Genomic DNA, 20658 nt, shown 5'->3' on the forward strand with positions numbered 1-20658 from the left:
CGGCTCTCAGAGAGATGAGAATGGAAAAAATTCCGCTGCACAGTGTAGAGATCGAAATTTGAAGAAAATTTGAACAAAATCTAGGATCCAACATTGATTCTGAGCTAGGGGCATTGAAATCGATATTTTTTTATTTATTTTTTACTATATTAAAGTCAACACAGACACAAAGCGGTCGACTACTGGATATAAGATACAGTACAAGTAATAAGAAAAAACATAGGTGTAAAAACAAAATTTAAAATAAAAAACAAAATTATATACAATAAAATTAATTAAGTTAAATTTTAATTTTAATCAATATCTAAATCAAAATTAATATTGAAATAAAAATTGAAATCTTATTAAAAATCTTTGAAAAATATCATGCCAGACGTGAGAGTATTTCCTTACGGATAGCAGCAACCGAATATTCAAAACTAATACAGTTATACAGTTCATTATAGCGCGAGCACCAATTGCGAAGAGGGCTAAATTTGGCAAAATTTCGCCGGAGAATGGGTAAATGGAAGAGAGCATAGTGTCCCGAAGTTCTCGCAGGAACATAAAAATTTAGTCTGCTCACAAGGTCAGTGGAGTCTATCTCTCCGATAATCAGTTTATGAAGGAACATTACCTCAAGTAATGTTCTTCTATTCTCTAAAGTTGGCAAACTAATAAGAAGAAGTATATTTCTATAAGGCGTGAGATGAGAATTTGATACCCAGTTAAGACCACGTAATGCGAAGATTAGAAACTGCTTCTGTACCGATTCAATTCGATCTATATGATTTTTATATCCCAGACACCAAATACAGGAGCAATACTCTAGTATTGGGCGTACCAAAGATGTGTAAAGGGTCTTGGTTAGATAAGGATCGTTAAATTCTTTAGCCCATCTTTTAATAAATCCAAGTACACCCGATGCTTTGTTTATGATAAATGAAATATGCATGTTAAAGCTCAGTTTCGCATCAAAAAGAACACCTAGGTCAGTCACATACTACAGATATACGCTCCAAGGGAGCACCATCTAGCACATAGGACTTTAAAACTGGGTGGACTCTATGAAATGTCATTAGTTTACATTTGCAACAGTTCAAAACTAGTAGATTAACTGTACACCATAATTGAAATGAGTCTAAATCGGCCTGAAGTAGATCCAAACGAGAAGAGTCGGGATGCAAGTATGTATATAATAGTTTTACATCATCTGCATACATTACAGCTCGGGAATACGAATTAACCTTAGGTAAGTCATTTATGAAGAGTGTAAAAAGTAATGGACCCAAATGGCTACCCTGAGGCACACCAGAAGTTACTTCTATCAACTCAGAGAGGCTGTTTTTGAACATAACTCGCTGAGTTCTATTTACAAGATAGCTACGAAGCCAAAGTAATAAGTTCTTCGGAAAACCCAGTCAGCCAAGTTCATGAGTTAAAAACTCATTATTAACAGAGTCAAATGCTTTCCTGAAGTCAGTATAAATAACATCGGTTTGCTTATTGGCCAAGAATCCATCCATAACTAGAGAAGTGAACTCAAACAAGTTGGTTGTGGTAGATCTTCTACGAACAAAACCATGTTGGCTGGGTGATAATAAAGAACTACATATATTTTGATTTTGGCAGGTTGATGATCTTTTCAAACATTTTTGGAATAGCCGAAAGTTTAGCTATGCCCCTGTAGTTCTAAATATTGGACCAACTACATTTCTTATGTAAGGGAATAATAAATGATTGCTTCCAAATTGAAGGGAATAGAGAAGATTCCAGAGATAGTGTAAATAATTTAAGGATCGGTTTGGATAAATTGACAGCGCAGAACTTTAGCACACAACCAGGAACACCATCTGGACCCGAAGAAAAATTCGGTTTCAACTCAAGAAGACTCTTGAGAACAATATCGATATCTATGACAGGATCTCGAATACAATTAGAACTGTCTAAGCTGTACGGATAGGGATCTGATTGAAAAAGATCAGATGAATATACCGACTTTAATTGCAATTTCTAATCCCAGGCAGTACTAAAAATTTGAAAATAAAAATATGACAAAACAAGCTTTAAATAGCGAAACTTGATAAAGCGAAGTTTAATTTGCCTCCTATTTGAATCTGGCTAACCGAACATACATTTCTTACCTTTTTTTTGTTTAAATGAAAAAAGTTTTGTTCTCTCCCAAATAGTTTTAACGACTGTTGTCATATTTTTCTGTTTATGGACAATTTTTTGTAGGCACAATAAACGATCGTTATTTAACAATAACGTTTTAGTATTCACAAATTTGGAATAAACATTTATCACTATTTAAATGTATTACATACACATATCTGTGGTGTTACGCGTGTTAAATATCCCATCTGCTTTTTTTTTTTTTTAGTTTATGCTTTTTTTATTTTTAACTCTTTTTTAATTACAAAAAAACAAACATGCGTGTAAAACTTGTACAAAATACGCAAACAAAACTATATCTTAAATGGAACGTAACCATTTTGGAATGAAGTAATAAAAAAAATTATTGGTTTTTATTTTTTTACTTTACAATTTTAGATTTTTGTAGTATCCTAAACAAATTCCACTATGGGTTACCAACATATTTAAATTTTTTTTTTTTTTTGTATGTTTGCTTTATTTATTATTTTTACTTTATTTTTACGAATCTTTATTTAAAATGCTAATGTTGGCGAAAAAGCGCGTTGTGTTTAATAAGTTTATGTGAACGCTAGCTATTATGGAGCGTATGCACAGTTAAAATCAAGTAGATACTTCAATTTAGTTGCAGCTTTTTTGATTGCTAGAGTTACCTGTAAAAGCTATAATTAAATACAAGTACATCCTTAATTTCGACTTGGATAAACCTTTATATTTTATGTTTGTATATGTACGTGTAAACAACACAATCCATATGGCTTACTGACTTGCTTAGTAACTAATCGTATCTTAAATTTAATATCTGCACTTAAAAATTGGGTATCTTGAATTATTGCTTATGAATGGACATTTTCTAAATTTAACATTTGTGTTATTTTTAATGCAGACATTCTATTTACTTTTTGTTTTTAATTGCATAGTAATGAACTTGTTTCATTCACTTAGTATAAATTTATCAATAATGTGCCTATGCATTTTATTATTTTTTTTTAACAGTTGATCTAGCTCCTTTTTACATATAAGTATGTATGTTGTTGTAGGATTTATATATTTACATGGTTTTTTGAGTGTTTCTAGTTTAAAAGTACGTTGTGTGCAATATTTTTATTAGTTATTATTTTTGTTTCAAATAGAAGGCGCAAATTAGGTTGACTTTATAGAAAAGTCAAAGCTTCAGTTAAGTTTTTAAATTCATATGCGAATGTATTTACAACATAGATATGAACAACAAATATACGAAATATGTATAACAAGGACAAATGCTAATTATAACTTAATTGTATACGAAGAAAAAAATTGTTTCCAATAAAAAATAAGCACTGTTTTAGTTTGCTATACAACAATATATTTAGGTCTAATATTGATGCAAAGCAAGTAAGACTAGGTCGATTTATTTACCTATATCGCGTCATCGATTTTTCGATAGGATTTGGCTCAGGAAAACAAGTTCCACTACGCATAACCATAAAAATAATTTTTTTTTTTTTTTGAAAAAACTGTTCCAACTGTTCAAAAACCAAAGTCGAAAAAAAGTAAAAAAAATGTGGTTTCGCAGGCTCGAAAATTATTTTTTTTGGGTATGCGTAGTGGAACTTTTTTCCGAGCCCAAATCCTATCGAAAAATCGATGGCGCGATATTTGTTAACTTTCGTCCATACAAATCGACCCACCCTAATACATATATATATATATTTTTTCATATTTTGCTTTCAACTAAAAGTGATGCGGCACTAGAAAGTGAACCGACTTCTACAAGGCTATAATAAATTACAGGTGAAAATATCTCAAACAGAATAAGCACGCAAAATAAAAAAAAAATTATTTTGGTTCACGTGGTGTTCATAAAAGCCCTTGATATTTTTTCCACTTTATGATGTTTTTTTTTTGCTCTTTGCAACCACTCAGCAGACTTAACTGCTTTAACAATGACCATGCACACAAAATCTGCATACCATTCTGCTACTACGCGCTACTGTTTTACCAACATTTCATATCTACTACCACGATGACTACCCATAACTACAAACTTCAAATAGCTTCTAGATTTAATGCAAACTCAAATCCATTAACTTTCGGCTGGTTGGTTTGTTGTGAATTCAGTTATGCCATCTCTAACCATATTCTCCAAAGTATCAGTAACATAGGCAGCTACATCAGTGTGACTGCGTTGTCCACGCAATATGAAATCCATTTCAAGCAACGGTCCGTATTTGGGCCGCTCGCTCTCGTTTTTGTTCAAACTACAAATTTAGAAAATACATTTTAGTATAGAATTTGTACCCACATGTTAACTAAGAAATGTGTACAATATTCCTAAAATTACATTTATACTATACACTTTCGCTGTCTGTTTTACATACCAAGTATTAACAAAATCTACAAATTCTTGTGAGAATTCCATTCCTTTGTAGGATGTTTGTAAACGTGGTGGGTCACCTTTAACAACCTAAAAGTGTAATACCAATTTTCATGATTACTGAAATGGTTTAGATGTTTCTAAAACTATGAAGGCGTAAGAGCAGAGGAAAGACAATACGTAAAAACGTGTAAGAGAAGTCTTTCTGGACGCACCACCATAATTTATTTGGTAATACTATCTGCGTCGTATTGCAGCACATTGTGGTTTTTATACTCACTTGATACAACTGCTCAAATACAGAGTCCCATTTTGGATATGGAAATACGCCTGTGGCTACTTCCATCAGCGTTATTCCCAATGACCACACATCACTGCGTACGTCGTATCCTTTAGCGCGCTCTGGGTCAATGCGTTCCGGCTAAAAAATAAAATAGTTTAAAAAGAATGTAATTATTTAAGCGTTATTACAATGACTTTTAATTTAATGACGCCTCATACATATTCAAATATCTTCTAGATAATCAGCCCAATCACGCAATCCATCGTAGATGCTTTTTCGGGAAAGTTACGAAATTGCTATCATGCAATTCGACCGTTTCAGAACATCTCGGAAAGTAAATTCGAAATTCGTTTCGCGTTTCGTAAATTTCATCCGCTGGCAAGAACTTGTCGTAGAAAATTTCAAATATACGTCAAAAGCTTATGTTCCGAGTGAAATCAGTGACAACAGTATACGATGGATTGCGTCAACCTCACCTTCGAGCGGCGAATCCCGTTTCACTAACAGACGAGGCTCTGGCGACCCAAGCTCCTCATGGAACTTGGGGGTGGGGAGGGAGGGATGGCCTGAAGGTTCAATGTGGCCATATAAATCGTTCCCGAGATGGTCGGGCCAGCACCTTAATGGTGCTGTTACCGGAGCGTATCGGATCTGTATCCGACAAAGGACCATCACATCGATAACACTCCCCAAAGCCTTCGGGGAGTAACCTAATCGCTACAACAACAACAACAACAACAACAACAACATGGATTACGTAATTGGGCTGAATACATTATTTTTTTAATTCTTACCGCCATATACGGCCGACATCCTGCATCTTTAGTCTCTGCAATGGAATCCACTAATTTGCCGCAAATACCAAAATCGCACAATTTAATATCACCACGACGATGTAATAAAATATTGCTCGGTTTAACGTCTCGATGTATTATTGATAATTCTTCCTTCAAATAGTTTAATGCTTGCACGGTGGCTACAGTGATTTTAGCAAGTATTGATTCGGGTATACGTTGCTGTTTACGCTCATAAATGTATTTATAGAATTTATCTAGTGAGCTATCCATTAGTTCCATACATATCCAACAATCACCTTCCTTAAAAAGAGCACCATAAAATTGCACTATATAGGGACATGCATTTGAGTTCATCACCACTTCCAAATCCATCAGCAATTGCTTTTGTTCTTTCTCGTCGACAGTAGAACGTATACGTTTCACTGCCATTACTTTGCCAACTTTGAATATCATCTTATTTACAGTACCAAATGCACCACGACCAATTTCACCAACATCTGTTAAATCATCTGAAGTGAAATGATAGCATTCTTCGTCAATTAATAACTTTCCACATGCTTGCTGCTTTATACGTTCACGGGTACGTTCTGTATTAGAAATTTTTTAAGATTTATTTAGTAAGCGTATTAGATACGTACATCATCATATACTTACCTTGATTGATTGTTGTCACAGGTGCTGCAGTTATAGGTGCGGCTACTGGTGGTGCAGGAACTGGCAGCGATGGTGGCGCTGGACAGAAACGTTGCACTAAATTATGTGATGAGGAACTGGATGCAGATGATGTCGACAAATTTGACGAAGCTGAACCAGATGAAGTTGATGAAAATGAAGGTGGTTGGCGTGCATTAAAATTACCTAAATTCAATTCACTTGGCGGATTGCGAGGACGACTACTTCCAGCTTTGCAAAAAAACAAAAATTTATGAGAACTTAAGGTAATAGTCTAGTTGAGGGGTCGACTGCTAATACGCTACCAAAAAAATCGAGAGAGGTGTCAAGCGACGTGGCTACCGCCACGGTGATGCACAATTTTTTATGTGGGTACAAAACAACAACAACCACATGTAAATCGCCAACTTCAACTGCAAATATCTCCGTACAAAGATTAAATTTTTCTTTTCCGCCATCGGATTATTGTTCTCGATATTAATACGCGTTTTTTGACACCTCTCTCGACATTTTTGGTAGCGTATTAGCAGTCGACCCCTCAACTAGACTATTACCGAACTTAAAAATGTTTACTAAAATACAACTTACCAGCAAATAGATTATTTGGACGCTCAGCCATTTGAGTTTCTTTACTACCTAAACAATAGGAAGTTCAGTTTTTTGTAGAAAAGTAGAACTACTTGTGTGAAGAGCTACTTTTTGCCCGATGTAATATCTGGCAATATCTTTGCGCAAAAACTATTGGAATACGCCGGCTTCTATTCGGTTGACTTAAATTGTACTTATATGTATTTACTTAGTTGCGCTAAATTAATTTTTTTGGCTGTTATGGGTAGTAGTGCAGTTTACGGTACCCACCCTAAAGTTGGGCTAAAATTTTCGAGTGAGGTATCAAAAGACGCGTATTAATCTCGAGAACAATAATCCGAAGGCGGGAGATATTTGCAGTTGAAGTTGGCAATTTTCATGTGGTTGTTGTTGTGTTTTTACCCACAAAAAAAATTTTGCATCACCGTGGCGGTAGCCACGGTTATACCACACACCCGGACTTGGCATGGCGTAGCCCAGGGTTATTTTTTATAAGCGCGGCCGAAGGCCGCCAACGCAGAAAGGTGTTCTGCGCAAAAATACTATGGATCCCACCCCCGGTTTCGGAGGGACCGCGGGCCTTTTTTCGGTTTTTCGTTAATATCTTTTGAACGGGTAAAAAAAAGTTAACTTCTTCGTGATCTAGACGTGAATACGCGTCTTTTGATACCTCACTCGAAAATTTTGGCCCAAATTACGGTGGGTACCGTAAACTGCACTATTACCCTGTTATGTTGTTTATGATACCTAGGTGCAGGTGTAAAGTGCTGTGGACGTTCCTTGTCGATTTTTCGCCAAATAGCGAATTGTAAAGGAACAACAAAGTACAATTACAAAGGCAGCAGTGCGAATGACTGTCGGACAATCTCTGCAACGGCAAAATTACTTGTTATACTGCTGCGTTTTTAATTTTTTGTTGTAATTTAATGTAATATACATAATATACATTCTATATTGATAATTTTATAATTATTTGTAGTAGAAAAAGTTGAATTTACACTTTCACACACAATGCCCCAAGATTTAACAGATGAATCCACGAAAATGATTGGAAGGCTAAGACAGAGTTGCATTTTTAATACTTAAGTGGGTGGCCGTTAAAAGTGCGTGCACAGTAAGCAGCGCGACATGTAGCGGTAGCGGCGCTTCACTTTTTTGCGTATTTGATCAACATTACCGCTAATAGTCGCGCCGCGCAGTGCTGCTGCCTCAAGCTGTGCATGGCTCCATAAGAATACATGCAAAGAATATTTTGTACCTATATGTCGCGTCGCTTAGTGTGCACGCACTTTAAAAGCGACTTAACCCGGTAACTGGAGTACGCCAGCTGAGTCTAAAGCCGGAGTCATTGGTGCCGTATGTCGTATCGCTGTATCCGTATCCCTAACGTAATCAGCTGTTTATTGTTACCACGGTAAACCAAACCCCAATTGGTTGGCTACGATACGGTTACGACCTTAGCGGCACCAATAATCGATTTCATTGATTCTCATAAGGTTGGTCGAATCAGCTGTTAAAAGGTTACCGATACGGTTACCGATAAAGCACCAATGTCTCCAGCTTAAAGGGCCCATTACTGATACTTAGCACTTGACTTGGCTTGAGAACTGTCACAGTTATGTTTAATGAACATTAGCCGTGTTTTTTATCACGCGCGTATACGTTTCGTTTGCGCGTGTAAAAAAACGCCTATCCTCGCTTAGATAATGCTTAGGAGAGCCATCTAGCGGCTGTGGTTAAACAACTAGCTACAGCAACAGGGTGTACCGAAAAGCGGAGACGCAACGCTCTGATGGCCATAGGGTATAACATATAGCTGAATCAGTTGCGATGAATTGTGGACACACATAGAATACATAGACTTAGTGTAGAGGGTGAAACAAAGACACATATTTCAGTTACATCTGAGTATAATGCGTATTGAAATTTAGTAGGACACATTTTATGAGCAGCAATTTCAGAGGTGTATTTATAGTTTGTCGCTTAGCAGTCAATATAAAGTTTAAGCGTAAAAGGATATACGCGTGTTAAAAAACAGGGCTATTGCATGTTACTGATTACTCAAAACTTAGCAACACTTAACTTGACTTAGAAGTCTGTTGAATTTTGATTTTCTATGTAAGTTCTAAGTGACGTTTACATTTTGAGATGCCATTTGTTTGTTTCGATTAAAAATAAAATTCAAAGCTGATTATTATGCCAGATTGTATGCGCTAAGTGGAGTATAATCATGGCTAAGTTGCGAAGTGTACGCCAAGTCAAGTCTATGCTAAGTATAAGTAATGGGCCCTAAATATCCGAAAAGTGCTCGGCAACCTTGCCGTAATCATATCCATATAATAAAGGGCCAATTAATGGTACCTTATAACCAAATAACCTTAACCAGATAAAACAGCTGGACGAACCTACCTTATGGAAATCAGTGTAATCGATTAATTGTGCCATACCATAACGCCAACGCCATAACCATACCATAGCCAACCAATTGATTTTTGGTTTCTCGCCATATCCACAACCTAAAAATATTTTAGTTGGTGAATTTAATAACTTTTTGTAGATTTTTTTCATTGTTTTGGATACGTTATGACTAAAAGTTATTTTTGTGGAATATATTTGTAATTTTTTGCATTTTCTTCATTTTTATGAAATTTTCACGATTTTTAGGTTAAGGCACCATTAATCGGTCACATTGGAGATTGTTATGTATATGGGTATGGTTGCGACTATGGCGTTAGGGTTATACTGTTTTCACACAGACGGCTTATTGAATAATAAATGCAGTTTTCTACATTAAGACGCTTATTGAGCTCAATCTTCCCTACAAAATTCGAATCTATTATTATTTCATTAGTAGCTAATCGAATGCCTAATGAAGTCATAAGCACAATGCAACTCTGTTGGCAGCGTTCCACTTCCGTTTCCGCTTCTTAGTTTTCAAAGCAAATGTCATTGTCTGCATGGCGGAACGATACAAGGTGGCCGCATCGAACAGCTGATTATAACCTTTTTTATTTGATTTGATACATCAACTACCGCCGCAATACGATTTTGACATTTGTCCATCGAATTTACAAGTACATGGAATTTTTTTTGTTTGTAGCTATGTCACCATGCTCCCACCTTGTATCGTTCCGCCATGATTGTCTGTCTCATCCTTCATACTAATCGAGCATTTACTTCTGTGTGAAAGCAAAAAATTTACCATTTCATTAGCAGGTGAATGAGATCATTAAGTTTCTGTGTGAAAACAGTATTAAGGAAGTTTAATTAGCCCTTTACGCCAGCTGAGTTAAACACACGAAAAGTGCTCGGCAAGCTTGCCATAATTATATCCATATAATGCTTGAAACACAATGCCGAGCGACGACGATTTACGCCGCGTCGGGCGATGACATTTTTCAAATTACGCCCAGACATTTCGTCTACTTAAAACACAATGCCGGGCGAAATTGACGCTGTTTATTCAGAGTGGCCATTATTTAGAAATAAAGATGAAAACAATTAAAACTTTTTTAATTCTCTGTTTTAGCACTTGACTCCCAAAATTTTAAGAAATTAACAAAACAAAACAAAAATGTTAAGAAATTAAATTGAAAATTATATGTAAAGAAAAAAATTAGATTTTGTATATTATGTTTTCTTTTTTTATACTTAAAATATTGAACAGCAGCAACCCTTGGGATTTTTGTCATCATCGCCCGGATTCTATTTTTGACAAGGCGATGTTCGTCGCGTTTATTTCGCGGCATCAGTGCATTGTGTTTCAAGCTTAAAACAGTTGATCCAACCAACCTAATGGATATCAATGGGCGAACACTGTTGATACGTTGCAAACAAGTTTCCCTCAAGTTTTAACAATCAGTTGCGCCAACTGTGACAATTTCATAAAAAAAGAAAATGCAAAACTTAGTTAGCAATGCAGTATTTAGTTTTTCGCCTTCTCCATAACATATAACAATTTCAATTGATAAATTCACAAACTCTTTGGATATTTTATTTTTTGTTGTGGATATATTTTGACTAAGTAATTTTTTCTATTTTTTTCTTTCATATTAAATTATCAAATATTTTAAGTTAATGCACCAATCTTTGGATAATTGATATGGCTAAGTAAAAATATGGTTATGACTATAGTGTTAAGGGTCAATTAATGGTGATTTATAACCATAAAACCATAACCAGATAAAACAGCTGATCGAACCAACCTTATGGAAATCAATGTAATCGATTAATGGTGCCATACCATAACGCTAAAGCCATAACCATACCATAGCCAACCAATTGGTTTTTGGTTTCTCGCCATATCCATAACCTAAAAATATTTGAGTTGGTGGATTTAATAACTTTTTGTAGATTTTATTCTTTGTTTTGGATACGTTATGACTAAGAGACTTATTTTTTGTGGAATATGTTTATAATTTTTTGCGTTTTCTTCATTTTTATGAAATTTTACGATTTTTAGGTTTAGGCACCATTAATCGATTACGTTGGAGATGATTATGGATATGGGTATGGTTACGACTATGGCGTGAATGTTAAAGCCGGAGTCATTGGTACCGTATGTCGTATCGCTGTATCCGTATCCCTAACGTAATCAGCTGTTTATCGTTACGACGGTAAACCAAAACCCAATTGGTTGGCTACGATACGGTTACACCTTAGCGGCACCAATAATCGATTGCATTGATTCTCATAAGTTTGGTCGAATCAGGTGTTATAAGGTTACCGATACGGTTACCGATAAAGCACCAATGTCTCCAGCTTAAGGAAGTTTAATTGGCCCTTTATGACTGAGTCAACCTTGCCATGCCCTTAAAGGGCTAGTTAATGGTGACTTAACCATAACCAGATAAAACAACCGATCGCACCAACCTTATGAAAATCAATGTAATCGATTAATGGTGCCATACCATAACGCTAAAGCCATAATCATAACATAACCAACCAAATGGTTTTTGGGTTTTCGCCACATCCATAACCTAAAAATATTTGAGTTGGAAAATTTCTTAACTTTTTGTAGCTTTTATTTATTGTTTTGGATACGTTTTGACTAAAAGACTTATTTTTTGTGGTATATGTTTGTAATTTTTTTCGTTTTCTTCATTTTTACAATTTTTAGGTTAAGGCACCAGTAACTGATGCCAATTTGATATGGATAAGTAAAAATATGATTATAACTATGGCGTCATGACTATGTCAACTTTAACTCGGGCTTAAGCCTCAGGCAGACTTGCCATATCCATATTCAAAGAAAATAGCTGATCAGGCGAACCTTATGGAAATCAAAACAATTCTAACATAACATTACGTCCTAGTCATAACCTTACCATAGCCAACCGATTGGTTTCTCGCAATATCCATAACCTATATATCATAGATTCATTGAATTTATTCACTTTTTAGATATTCGTAATTAGTTGATGAGTTTTGATTCCGTCACTTATTATATGTTACTAATTTTTTGCATATTCTTTATTTATATAAAATTACCACATTTTTAAGGTTAATGCACCAATAATAGATATCAGCGTATACATCTAAATTTGTGAGTAAGCACATCATAGATAATATTTAGGAGACCCCTCTAGCGGCAATCTGTGAAGACATATCGCTGTTAAGTGTTAAAGTCGAAGCAGCCAACTGCCACATGAAATATTTATTCTTAAATTTTAAGGAAAATAATTGTATATATAACTCATAACCAACACTATAATGCCCGGTTTTCTAGTCAACTTTAACTGTAGTTTAAACTCGCACTGAAAAACTGAGCGTAAAACGTCAAAAACTGGTCCCATATAACGTTTTACAATCCGTGATCGAAACTCATTTTTTTAAATCACAATAGCTCTGAAGTAGTGAATCGGAATATTGACATATGTGAACTAGCGACAAATAGTACTCGGTAGATCCATAATGGCCAAGATCCAATGAAGTGTTTCATATAGGTGTTATCAACGCAATCTTATTCATTCTAGTAACATGGCCACAATCAACCAAAATGTCGCGTTTGTAAATATAAAGGAACTTCAGACTTGGCAATTGAAGTTTATTTCGCTTTGTCCATTCACGTACAAAATTTTGCGAATCACTGTTATAAGCATTCTCACTATACAAGAAATATACTTGCTAGCAAATTTTGTGTCCCATTCATTTGTTAAATTGCAGTTTTTAACTATGAAAAATGTTAGAAAAGTTTTAAACCAGTGAGAAAAACAATTTCTCTTTCAAAATGTGAAATCACCATAAGCCAAAGCAAATATCAAAATCTTCTTATGCTTTTCTTAGGTGTTATCAACGCAATCTTATTCATTCCAGTAACATGGCCACAATCAACCAAAATGTCGCTTTTGTAAATATAAAGGAACTTCAGACTTGGCAATTGAAGTTTATTTCGCTTTGTCCATTCACGTACAAAATTTTGCGAATCACTGTTATATGCATTCTTACTATACAAGAAATATACTTGCTAGCAAATTTTGTGTCCCATTCATTTGTAAATTGCAGTTTTTAACTATCAAAAATGTTAGAAAAGTTTTAAACCAGTGGGAAAAACAATTTCTCTTTCAAAATGTGAAATCACCGTAAGCCAAAGCAAATGTCAAATTCTTCTTATGCTTTGCTTGCAACAAAAGTTGGAAGATGGCTACTTTTTCATGTCTGATGGCGCTAGTATCGCTTGATCTGCCACTTTCCCTAAAAATACGTACAATCTACTCATAATGCATTAGATTGTCTTAAGCGCGTCTATCTGAAAAATTGCTTATGTGACTGACATGGTGGAATCACCAGGTGAAGTAAATAAAAACAAGTAAGGAAGGCTAAGTTCGGGTGTAACCGAACATTACATACTCAGTTGAGAGCTGTGGAGACAAAGTAAGGGAAAATCACCATGTTGTAAAAAGAACCTAGGGTAACCCTGGAATGTGTTTGTATGACATGTGTATCAAATGGAAGGTATTAAAGAGTATTTTAAGAGCGCCCGATGTCGCAACATACGATTAAGAGGAGGCATTATCAACCATAACCAAGCATGGTCTTGTTATGGATACGCATTTACAGTGGAAGCAGTAAGGAAGGCGGTCGGCATGATGTTGTGGTGCACAGTGGCTAGTCATTGTCGGCTGGGGCGGGTCCTTGCCAGCTTTACTGTTCCTGCGCCATAAACAGAAAAAAGTTCCTATCATGCCTATCAAAAAAATTCAGCTGTCAGATTCAAAAAAAAAAAACTGACAGAAGCGCAGAGACCGACTCAAAACGCTTATAATTCAAAATAAAACAACATCCGGCCGAACCGGATGTCACGGACAGACCGTTAACATTCAAAAAAATTTAAACTTCAAAAAAATCTGCCGAACCGGGCATGGCCCATTACTAAAGCTGAAATTCAAAAAAACAAAAAAAAAAAAGCTGAAAAGTAAAAGAAAGGGAAAAGGGCCGAATATAACTTGGGGCGCCGCGGGTGGTGTTGCGACGCCCGGTGCTTGTCCCACCCTCAAAATCCATGGCCACCGACGCACCTAAAATTCCAGTGGCCCCTTACCTGTTTCCCTAAGTGCCTTCTAAATAAATGCGAAAGTCAGCATTCCCATTTAAATTACAAAATTTATTCCAAATTCATTATTAATATTTTGAGCTTGTCTTTAAAAAAAATTATTGGATTATTATCTAAATTTCTAATATAACTATACTCGCTAACGCAAGGTATTCAAATTGACTTGCTTATATTTTGTTAGCGAAAAAAAATATATATATAAAGTTCGGTTTTGGTTATTATCCTAAGGGGTTGCCCTTAAGCACATTGTTACAATAATCCTTATTATCTGCTTTTTTTTTTGTGTAAAGCCTTTTAGATGAAAAAAGTACTAAAACTACCATATTTTACTCCTGAAAAATTCAAAAAAGCAACACTTTTCCGCGACAACATTGGTGAAAAATTTTCAGATAGCCGAATGATAGAACATATAAGAATCTAGAACGAGACAATTGACGGCTTACTTCACATGGCTATTCCACCATATGTGACGGGGCTGTAAGAGTCGTATGTAAATCTCTGTCGATATGATTTGCCAATTCCTACAGAGCCGCTCCGTAATATTCACCACAGTTAAAAATGTTTGACAACTGCTTGACGCGCGTAAATTTATTTCCAGGTGTTACTTTGGTTTTACTGTTTTTCTCATTCCTTTTTTATAAAATTATCGACCACGCCATTGGCTAGAAGGTGCGAGGTATATTCTTTGTTTTTAACCAAATGAGCGGCATTTTTTCCATCGGTAATCAAAACGCATTCTTTGGCATTCATATTTCCTTACGTGTTGAAAGTGAGTTGTAGAATTTTTTCATATATTTGTCTATTGTTTTACATAAAGCTGAACAACAAATTTAACAAAGGTAAGCATTGTATTAAAGTACATAATATTAATCGATTTTATATTGATGCAGATGCTAAACACGTTTTTATGTGCACTGATTGTACTGGTAAAAAGTTTTTATCATTTGGCACAATTAAACAAAAGGCGTCATGCAATTTATATTTGTACGTTTGATTTACTTTAAGGCGCACAAATGATGAGACAATTTTAAGTGAATGAACTTTATTTCCATGTCGGATAATCGTGTAAAATTGCCGATCTCCGGCTTTGTTTCAGTTTTAACCGCTTTAACAGTATTTATGCACTTTTTAGAATGCGTCCCCATGTTCGATGGTTGTTTTTGGAAAACGGATTACCTGTGCAACAATTCGCATGTGCTCATTGTGATAAATCTGCCACAATCACAAAACCTCATCACTTCCCAGCAAAAATCAAGCGATTAATCCCTAAAATGATTGATGTTCGATTGCTCTCTTTTGTCTACATTTGGGCATAATTGATCCCCTTTAGTCCCTTTCGGGTGCAGTTGGGCTTGGTCAGTTTCAAATTTATGTAGCCCATTTTAAGAAATATTAAAAAAACGGCAACGAAATGAGTAAAATAGAAAAGATTATAAATTATTAGAATTTATCGACTACATCGGAGTTAGGGTAAAATTTTCGGAGAATATCTTTTATTCTTTTTTAAAAACCGGCAAAAACATTATATCAAATAAATTTGGTGGGTTGGCAAACCCTTCGTTTTTGTTACTGCGGTGAAAAATGCGACTGAGTCCTATTTGAGTCCTTACTGAAGCGAAAAGGGACTAGGCTTCATATGTCCACATATGAATACAAAGGGGATTGGTCCTATCGATCCATTTCGGGTATAAATGGATACAATTAGCCTCTTCATACGACATGTTCAAACAAAAGGGAACAGTTCAACTCATACAAAGAGTCCAAACCGGGCATTGGTCGCATAATCCTTTGCGACCACCTGCCTATACTTGTTTCGCTCGAGCGTACCGCCGTCTTCATCATCACCGAAAAACGCACTTTCATAAACTTTAAAAAAGGAAAGTGGGGAGAATATAAATCCTTTACAGACAACCTCTTTGCTGCCCTCCCTATCGCGACTGATGCCCGCCAAGGGGAGCGTGCCTTCCGCAAGGTCATTGAATCCGCCTCGGCACGTTTCATTCCCGCCGGGAGAATTCCCGAAATTCGGCCCCACTTCCCGGCGGAGGCCGCAAACTTAGCGAGAGGACGTGACCTTATAAGGCAGCTTGATCCAGGCGACCCCCAAATAAGGGATATAAACCAACGCATCAGATTGCTTGTGGATGAACACAAGCGGGCGAAATGGGAGGAGCACCTAAGAGGTTGTAACCTCTCTACCGGTGTGGGTAAACTTTGGTCCACCGTAAAGTCCCTATCGAATCCGACTAAGCACAAAGACAAAGTTTCCATCGCCTTTGGCGACAAAGTGCTGTCGGATGCGAAAAAATGCGCGAGCGCTTTCTGCCGACAATATATAATGCATTCTACGGTCGACAAAGTTAGACGGAGGGCCAACAGACACGCACATAAACACAAATTCAGCGCGTCACCAATCACCATCACCGCTAAAGAGGTTGAGGACGCCATTGGTCGCGCTAAACCATCCAAAGCAGTGGGCCCAGACGGCATAGCCATGCCGATGCTTAAAAGCCTAGGGGAAGAGGGTTTCAAATATTTAGCGCAGGTCTTCAACCTGTCTCTTTCCACCTTTGTCATACCCGAGAAATGGAGAATGGCCAAGGTGGTCCCGCTACTAAAGCCTGGTAAACCAGCTAACATAGGAGAGTCGTATCGTCCGATATCTCTCCTATCGCCAGTAGCAAAGACGCTCGAAGCCATTTTGCTCCCTTATTTCCAAGCAAATTTGCAACTAGCCTCCCATCAGCATGGCTTCAGAAAACTCCATAGCACTACCTCCGCGCTAAATGCCATTAGCACCCAGATAAATTGCGGTTTAAATCAAAACCCCCACTATAGAACAGTACTCGTAGCGCTAGACCTATCAAAAGCTTTTGATACGGTCAACCACGGCTCGTTACTGCAAGACCTGGAAGGGTCTACCCTTCCCCCATGTCTTAAAAGGTGGACCGCAAATTATCTGGGTGGTCGGCAGGCATCGGTGCTATTTAGAAACGAAACATCAAAGCCAAGGAGAATTAAACAAGGGGTGCCACAGGGTGGTGTCCTATCCCCACTTTTGTTTAATTTCTACATATCTAAGCTACCTTCACCACCGGAAGGAGTCACAATCGTTTCCTACGCCGATGACTGCACAGTAATGGCCACAGGCCCAGGCCCACAGATCGATGAGCTATGCAATAAAATAAACGGCTACCTCCCTGATCTCTCCAGTTTTTTCGCCTCGCGAAACCTGGCATTATCACCGACTAAATCTTCCGCGACCTTATTTACAACATGGACGTCCCAAATGTCGACCATTTTGAACATCCACGTCGATGGCTCTACGCTACCGACTGTCCTACACCCCAAAATCTTGGGTGTGACGTTTGATCAGGATCTACATTTTGGTGAGCACGCAGCCGCAATTGTTCCGAGAATTCAGAGCCGTAACAAAATCCTCAAATCCCTTGCTGGCAGTACCTGGGGAAAAGATAAAGAAACCCTCATGACTACATACAAAGCAATTAGCCAGCCGATTACGTGCTACGCGTCACCCATATGGTCGCCAAGCCTAAAAATTACCCACTGGAAGAAGCTACAGGCCTGCCAAAATACTGCTCTCAGAATTGCCACGGGCTGTCTTCTTATGTCCCCAGAACACCATCTACATAATGAGGCGAGAATACTCCCCATCAGGGAAAGAAACGAGATGCTGACCAAACAGTTCCTGTTGAATACCCAGAAACCTGGGCATCCCAACAGACATCTGATTGACGAGCCAGCACCGCCTAGGGGCTTAAGGAGTCATCTCCGTAAGCATTTTGAGGAAATACGGCATCTGAGAACACAGCCGTATGAAGCGAAAAAACACAAGCAGGTCCTTGGCGAACTCCACAAACAGGCGTCGGACCTTTATGCCGGGAATTGCCCGGTGAACCCAGTACTAAAAGTAAAGTATCCAAAACTTGCGGAAGAGGAACGCATACTCCCCAGGGAAACGCGTGTCATTCTGGCTCAACTTCGTTCTGGATACTGTAACAGGTTAAACTCTTACCTATCCAGAATCAACCCGGACATACAAAATGTATGCCCCGCTTGCAATGTGTCCCCACATGACACCAACCATCTCTTTAATTGTAATGTGGAACCAACGCCTCTAACACCCCTTTCCCTATGGTCCACCCCTGTTGAAACAGCAAGTTTCCTTGGACTCCCGTTAGAGGATATTGATGACAGTTTGTGATCGGTCGCGTCTGTTAGGTGGGGCGAAGCACTGCTACAACAACAACAACTCCTCTCGGATTCATCCCAGACTAATCACATTTTTTGCAGGGTATTTTCAGATGTACAAACACACATACACATAGCCGTTTTCCGCCAAGATTTGCCTACAACGCATAGAAATGGAAAGAAACAATTTCGAAAACTGCTTTGAATCCAACCTAGGCCTCTTGCAATTTACTACTAAAATTTTATCAGATATCCCTTCAGTAAGAAAAATAATTACTTAGCTTACTATTTGTATAACCTTGCCCTTATACTAGTCGATAGAAGCTTATCAATCTTCCAACCTTTGAAAGTCGCCGGAAATGTACGTTTGATTTACTTTAAGGCGCACAAATGATGATACAATTTTAGGTGAATGAACTTTATTTCCATGTCGGATAATCGTGTAAAATTTCCGATCTCCCGCTTTGTTTCACTTTTAACCGCTTTAACAATATTTATTCACTTTTTAGACTGCGATGAAAAATGCGATTGAATCCTATTTGAGGCCTTACTGAAGCGGAAAGGGACTAGTCTTCATATGTTCACATATGAATACAAAGGGGATTGGTCCTATCGATCCCTTTCGGTATAACTGGATACAATTAGCCTCTTCATAGGACATGCTCAAACAAAAGGGAACAGTTCAACTCATACAAGAGATCAAAACTGGCATTGGTCGCATAATTCTTTGCGACTCCTCTCGGATTCATCCCAGAATGTTCACATTTTTTGCAGGGTTGCGACTCCTCTCGGATTCATCCCAGACTAATCACATTTTTTGCAGGGTATTTTTAGTTGTACAAACACACATACACACAGCCGTTTTCCGCCAAGATTTGCCTACAACGCATAGAAATGGAAAGAAACAATTTCGAAAACTGCTTTGAATCCAACCTAGGCCTCTTGCAATTTACTACTAAAGTTTTATCAGATATCCCTTCAGAAAGAAAAATAATAACTTAGCTTACTATTTGTATAACCTTGCCCTTATACTAGTCGATAGAAGCTTATCAATCTTCCAACCTTTGAAAGTCGCCGGAAAATGCTAGGGGTAATATTCATGTCGAAACTTATAAATAGTATGATTGCTAGCCTTTTCTTTTGCACGAAGTAGACTTCGACATCCGCTCATTGTTATTGTTATTGTTATTGTAGCGATAAGGACACAGGCCGAAGGCCTTGGGGAGTATTGTCGATCTATCATCATCATCATCACCATATTCTGCCAGCCAATTTTACTTTGTATCTTCTCAAAAACTACCTGTTTATGTCGTTCTTGGGAAGTTGTCATCCGTCATCCTGTTGATATGCTTAAAAACGTTCGTTTTGCTGCAGCTTGCTGTCCATCGTTCCGCTTAAGTATTTGATCTCGATTGCATATTCTAAAATTGACCAATTTAGTGACATTCATATTTCAAAGGCCAATCACCGCATTAAGTACATTTATCCATTTGGTAATTAAAAATTCGTAATTTTGATATTTTAACAAAAAGTCCGTCTCAATTTTAGAAGTGTGTTGACCTTGCACAGACGTCATAAAAACCGGTATCGGAATTTTATTCATTTTCATTGCATACTTTTTGTTTGAATCGCTTATTAATAGCTCATTCCCCTGAACAAAGCTTTTTATACTCAGCTGAGCAGAGCTCACAGAGGATATTAATTTTGTTCACATAACGGTACCCCGTAACGGCATAAACTAATCGAGATAGATATAGACTTCTATATATCAAAATGATCTGGGCGAAAAATGAAATTCATTAATCCATGTCCGTCCGTCTCTTCATAAGCACGATAATTTGAGTAAATTTTGAGGTATATTAATGAAATTTGGTGTGTAAGTTCCTGGGCACTCATCTCAGATCGCTATTTAAAATGGTCGAAATGGGGCTATAACCACGCCCACTTTCTCGATATCGACAAGTTCGAAAAACCGAAAAAGTGCGATAATTCATTACCAAAGGCGGATAAAGATGAAACTTGGTAGGCGGATTGACCTTATGACGCAGAATAGAAAATTAGTAAA

At 37.2% G+C, this 20658-nt stretch overlaps 2 protein-coding genes across 15 annotated transcripts in view; one reads left to right on the forward strand and one right to left on the reverse strand.

The window, feature by feature from the left end:
• Positions 1-2188: 2188 nt before the first annotated feature.
• On the reverse strand, positions 2189-7872 carry Mkk4 (MAP kinase kinase 4). 14 transcript variants are annotated; one of them, XM_067781981.1, is made up of 8 exons: positions 7828-7872; positions 7555-7697; positions 6830-7046; positions 6224-6472; positions 5567-6156; positions 4770-4910; positions 4494-4579; positions 2189-4373 (listed from the first exon to the last, which is right to left on the reverse strand). In XM_067781981.1, the coding sequence occupies exons 3-8, from the start codon at positions 6858-6860 to the stop codon at positions 4199-4201; spliced, it is 1272 nt and encodes a 423-aa protein (XP_067638082.1). In that variant the 5' UTR covers positions 6861-7046; positions 7555-7697; positions 7828-7872; the 3' UTR covers positions 2189-4198. The 14 variants fall into 14 exon arrangements, with proteins under 14 accessions (XP_067638082.1, XP_067638108.1, XP_067638091.1 ...); XM_067782007.1 differs by having other exon boundaries at positions 6224-6373; positions 6428-6472; positions 7555-7864; XM_067781990.1 differs by lacking the exon at positions 7555-7697 and having other exon boundaries at positions 7716-7864.
• A 7125-nt stretch (positions 7873-14997) lies between these two features.
• Positions 14998-20658, forward strand: part of Nasp (Nuclear autoantigenic sperm protein) — a 38973-nt gene continuing 33312 nt past the window's right edge. The window contains exon 1 of the mRNA XM_067782084.1: positions 14998-15220. The gene's annotated coding sequence lies outside the window, so the exon portion shown is untranslated. The remainder of the gene's footprint in view (positions 15221-20658) is intronic.

This window comes from Eurosta solidaginis, chromosome 1 (genome assembly GCF_040869045.1).
Source record: "Eurosta solidaginis isolate ZX-2024a chromosome 1, ASM4086904v1, whole genome shotgun sequence".
Lineage (NCBI taxonomy): Eukaryota > Metazoa > Arthropoda > Insecta > Diptera > Tephritidae > Eurosta > Eurosta solidaginis.

Excerpts from the sequence above, each read along its gene's own strand:
- Mkk4 (XM_067781981.1), bottom strand. The coding sequence starts at position 6,860 with ATGGCTGAGCGTCCAAATAATCTATTTGCTG. Across the intron at positions 6,473-6,829 it reads TCCAAATAATCTATTTGCTG|CTGGAAGTAGTCGTCCTCGC; the intron begins GTAAGTTGTATT and ends TTTTTTGCAAAG. Across the intron at positions 6,157-6,223 it reads TGTGACAACAATCAATCAAG|AACGTACCCGTGAACGTATA; the intron begins GTAAGTATATGA and ends TTTCTAATACAG.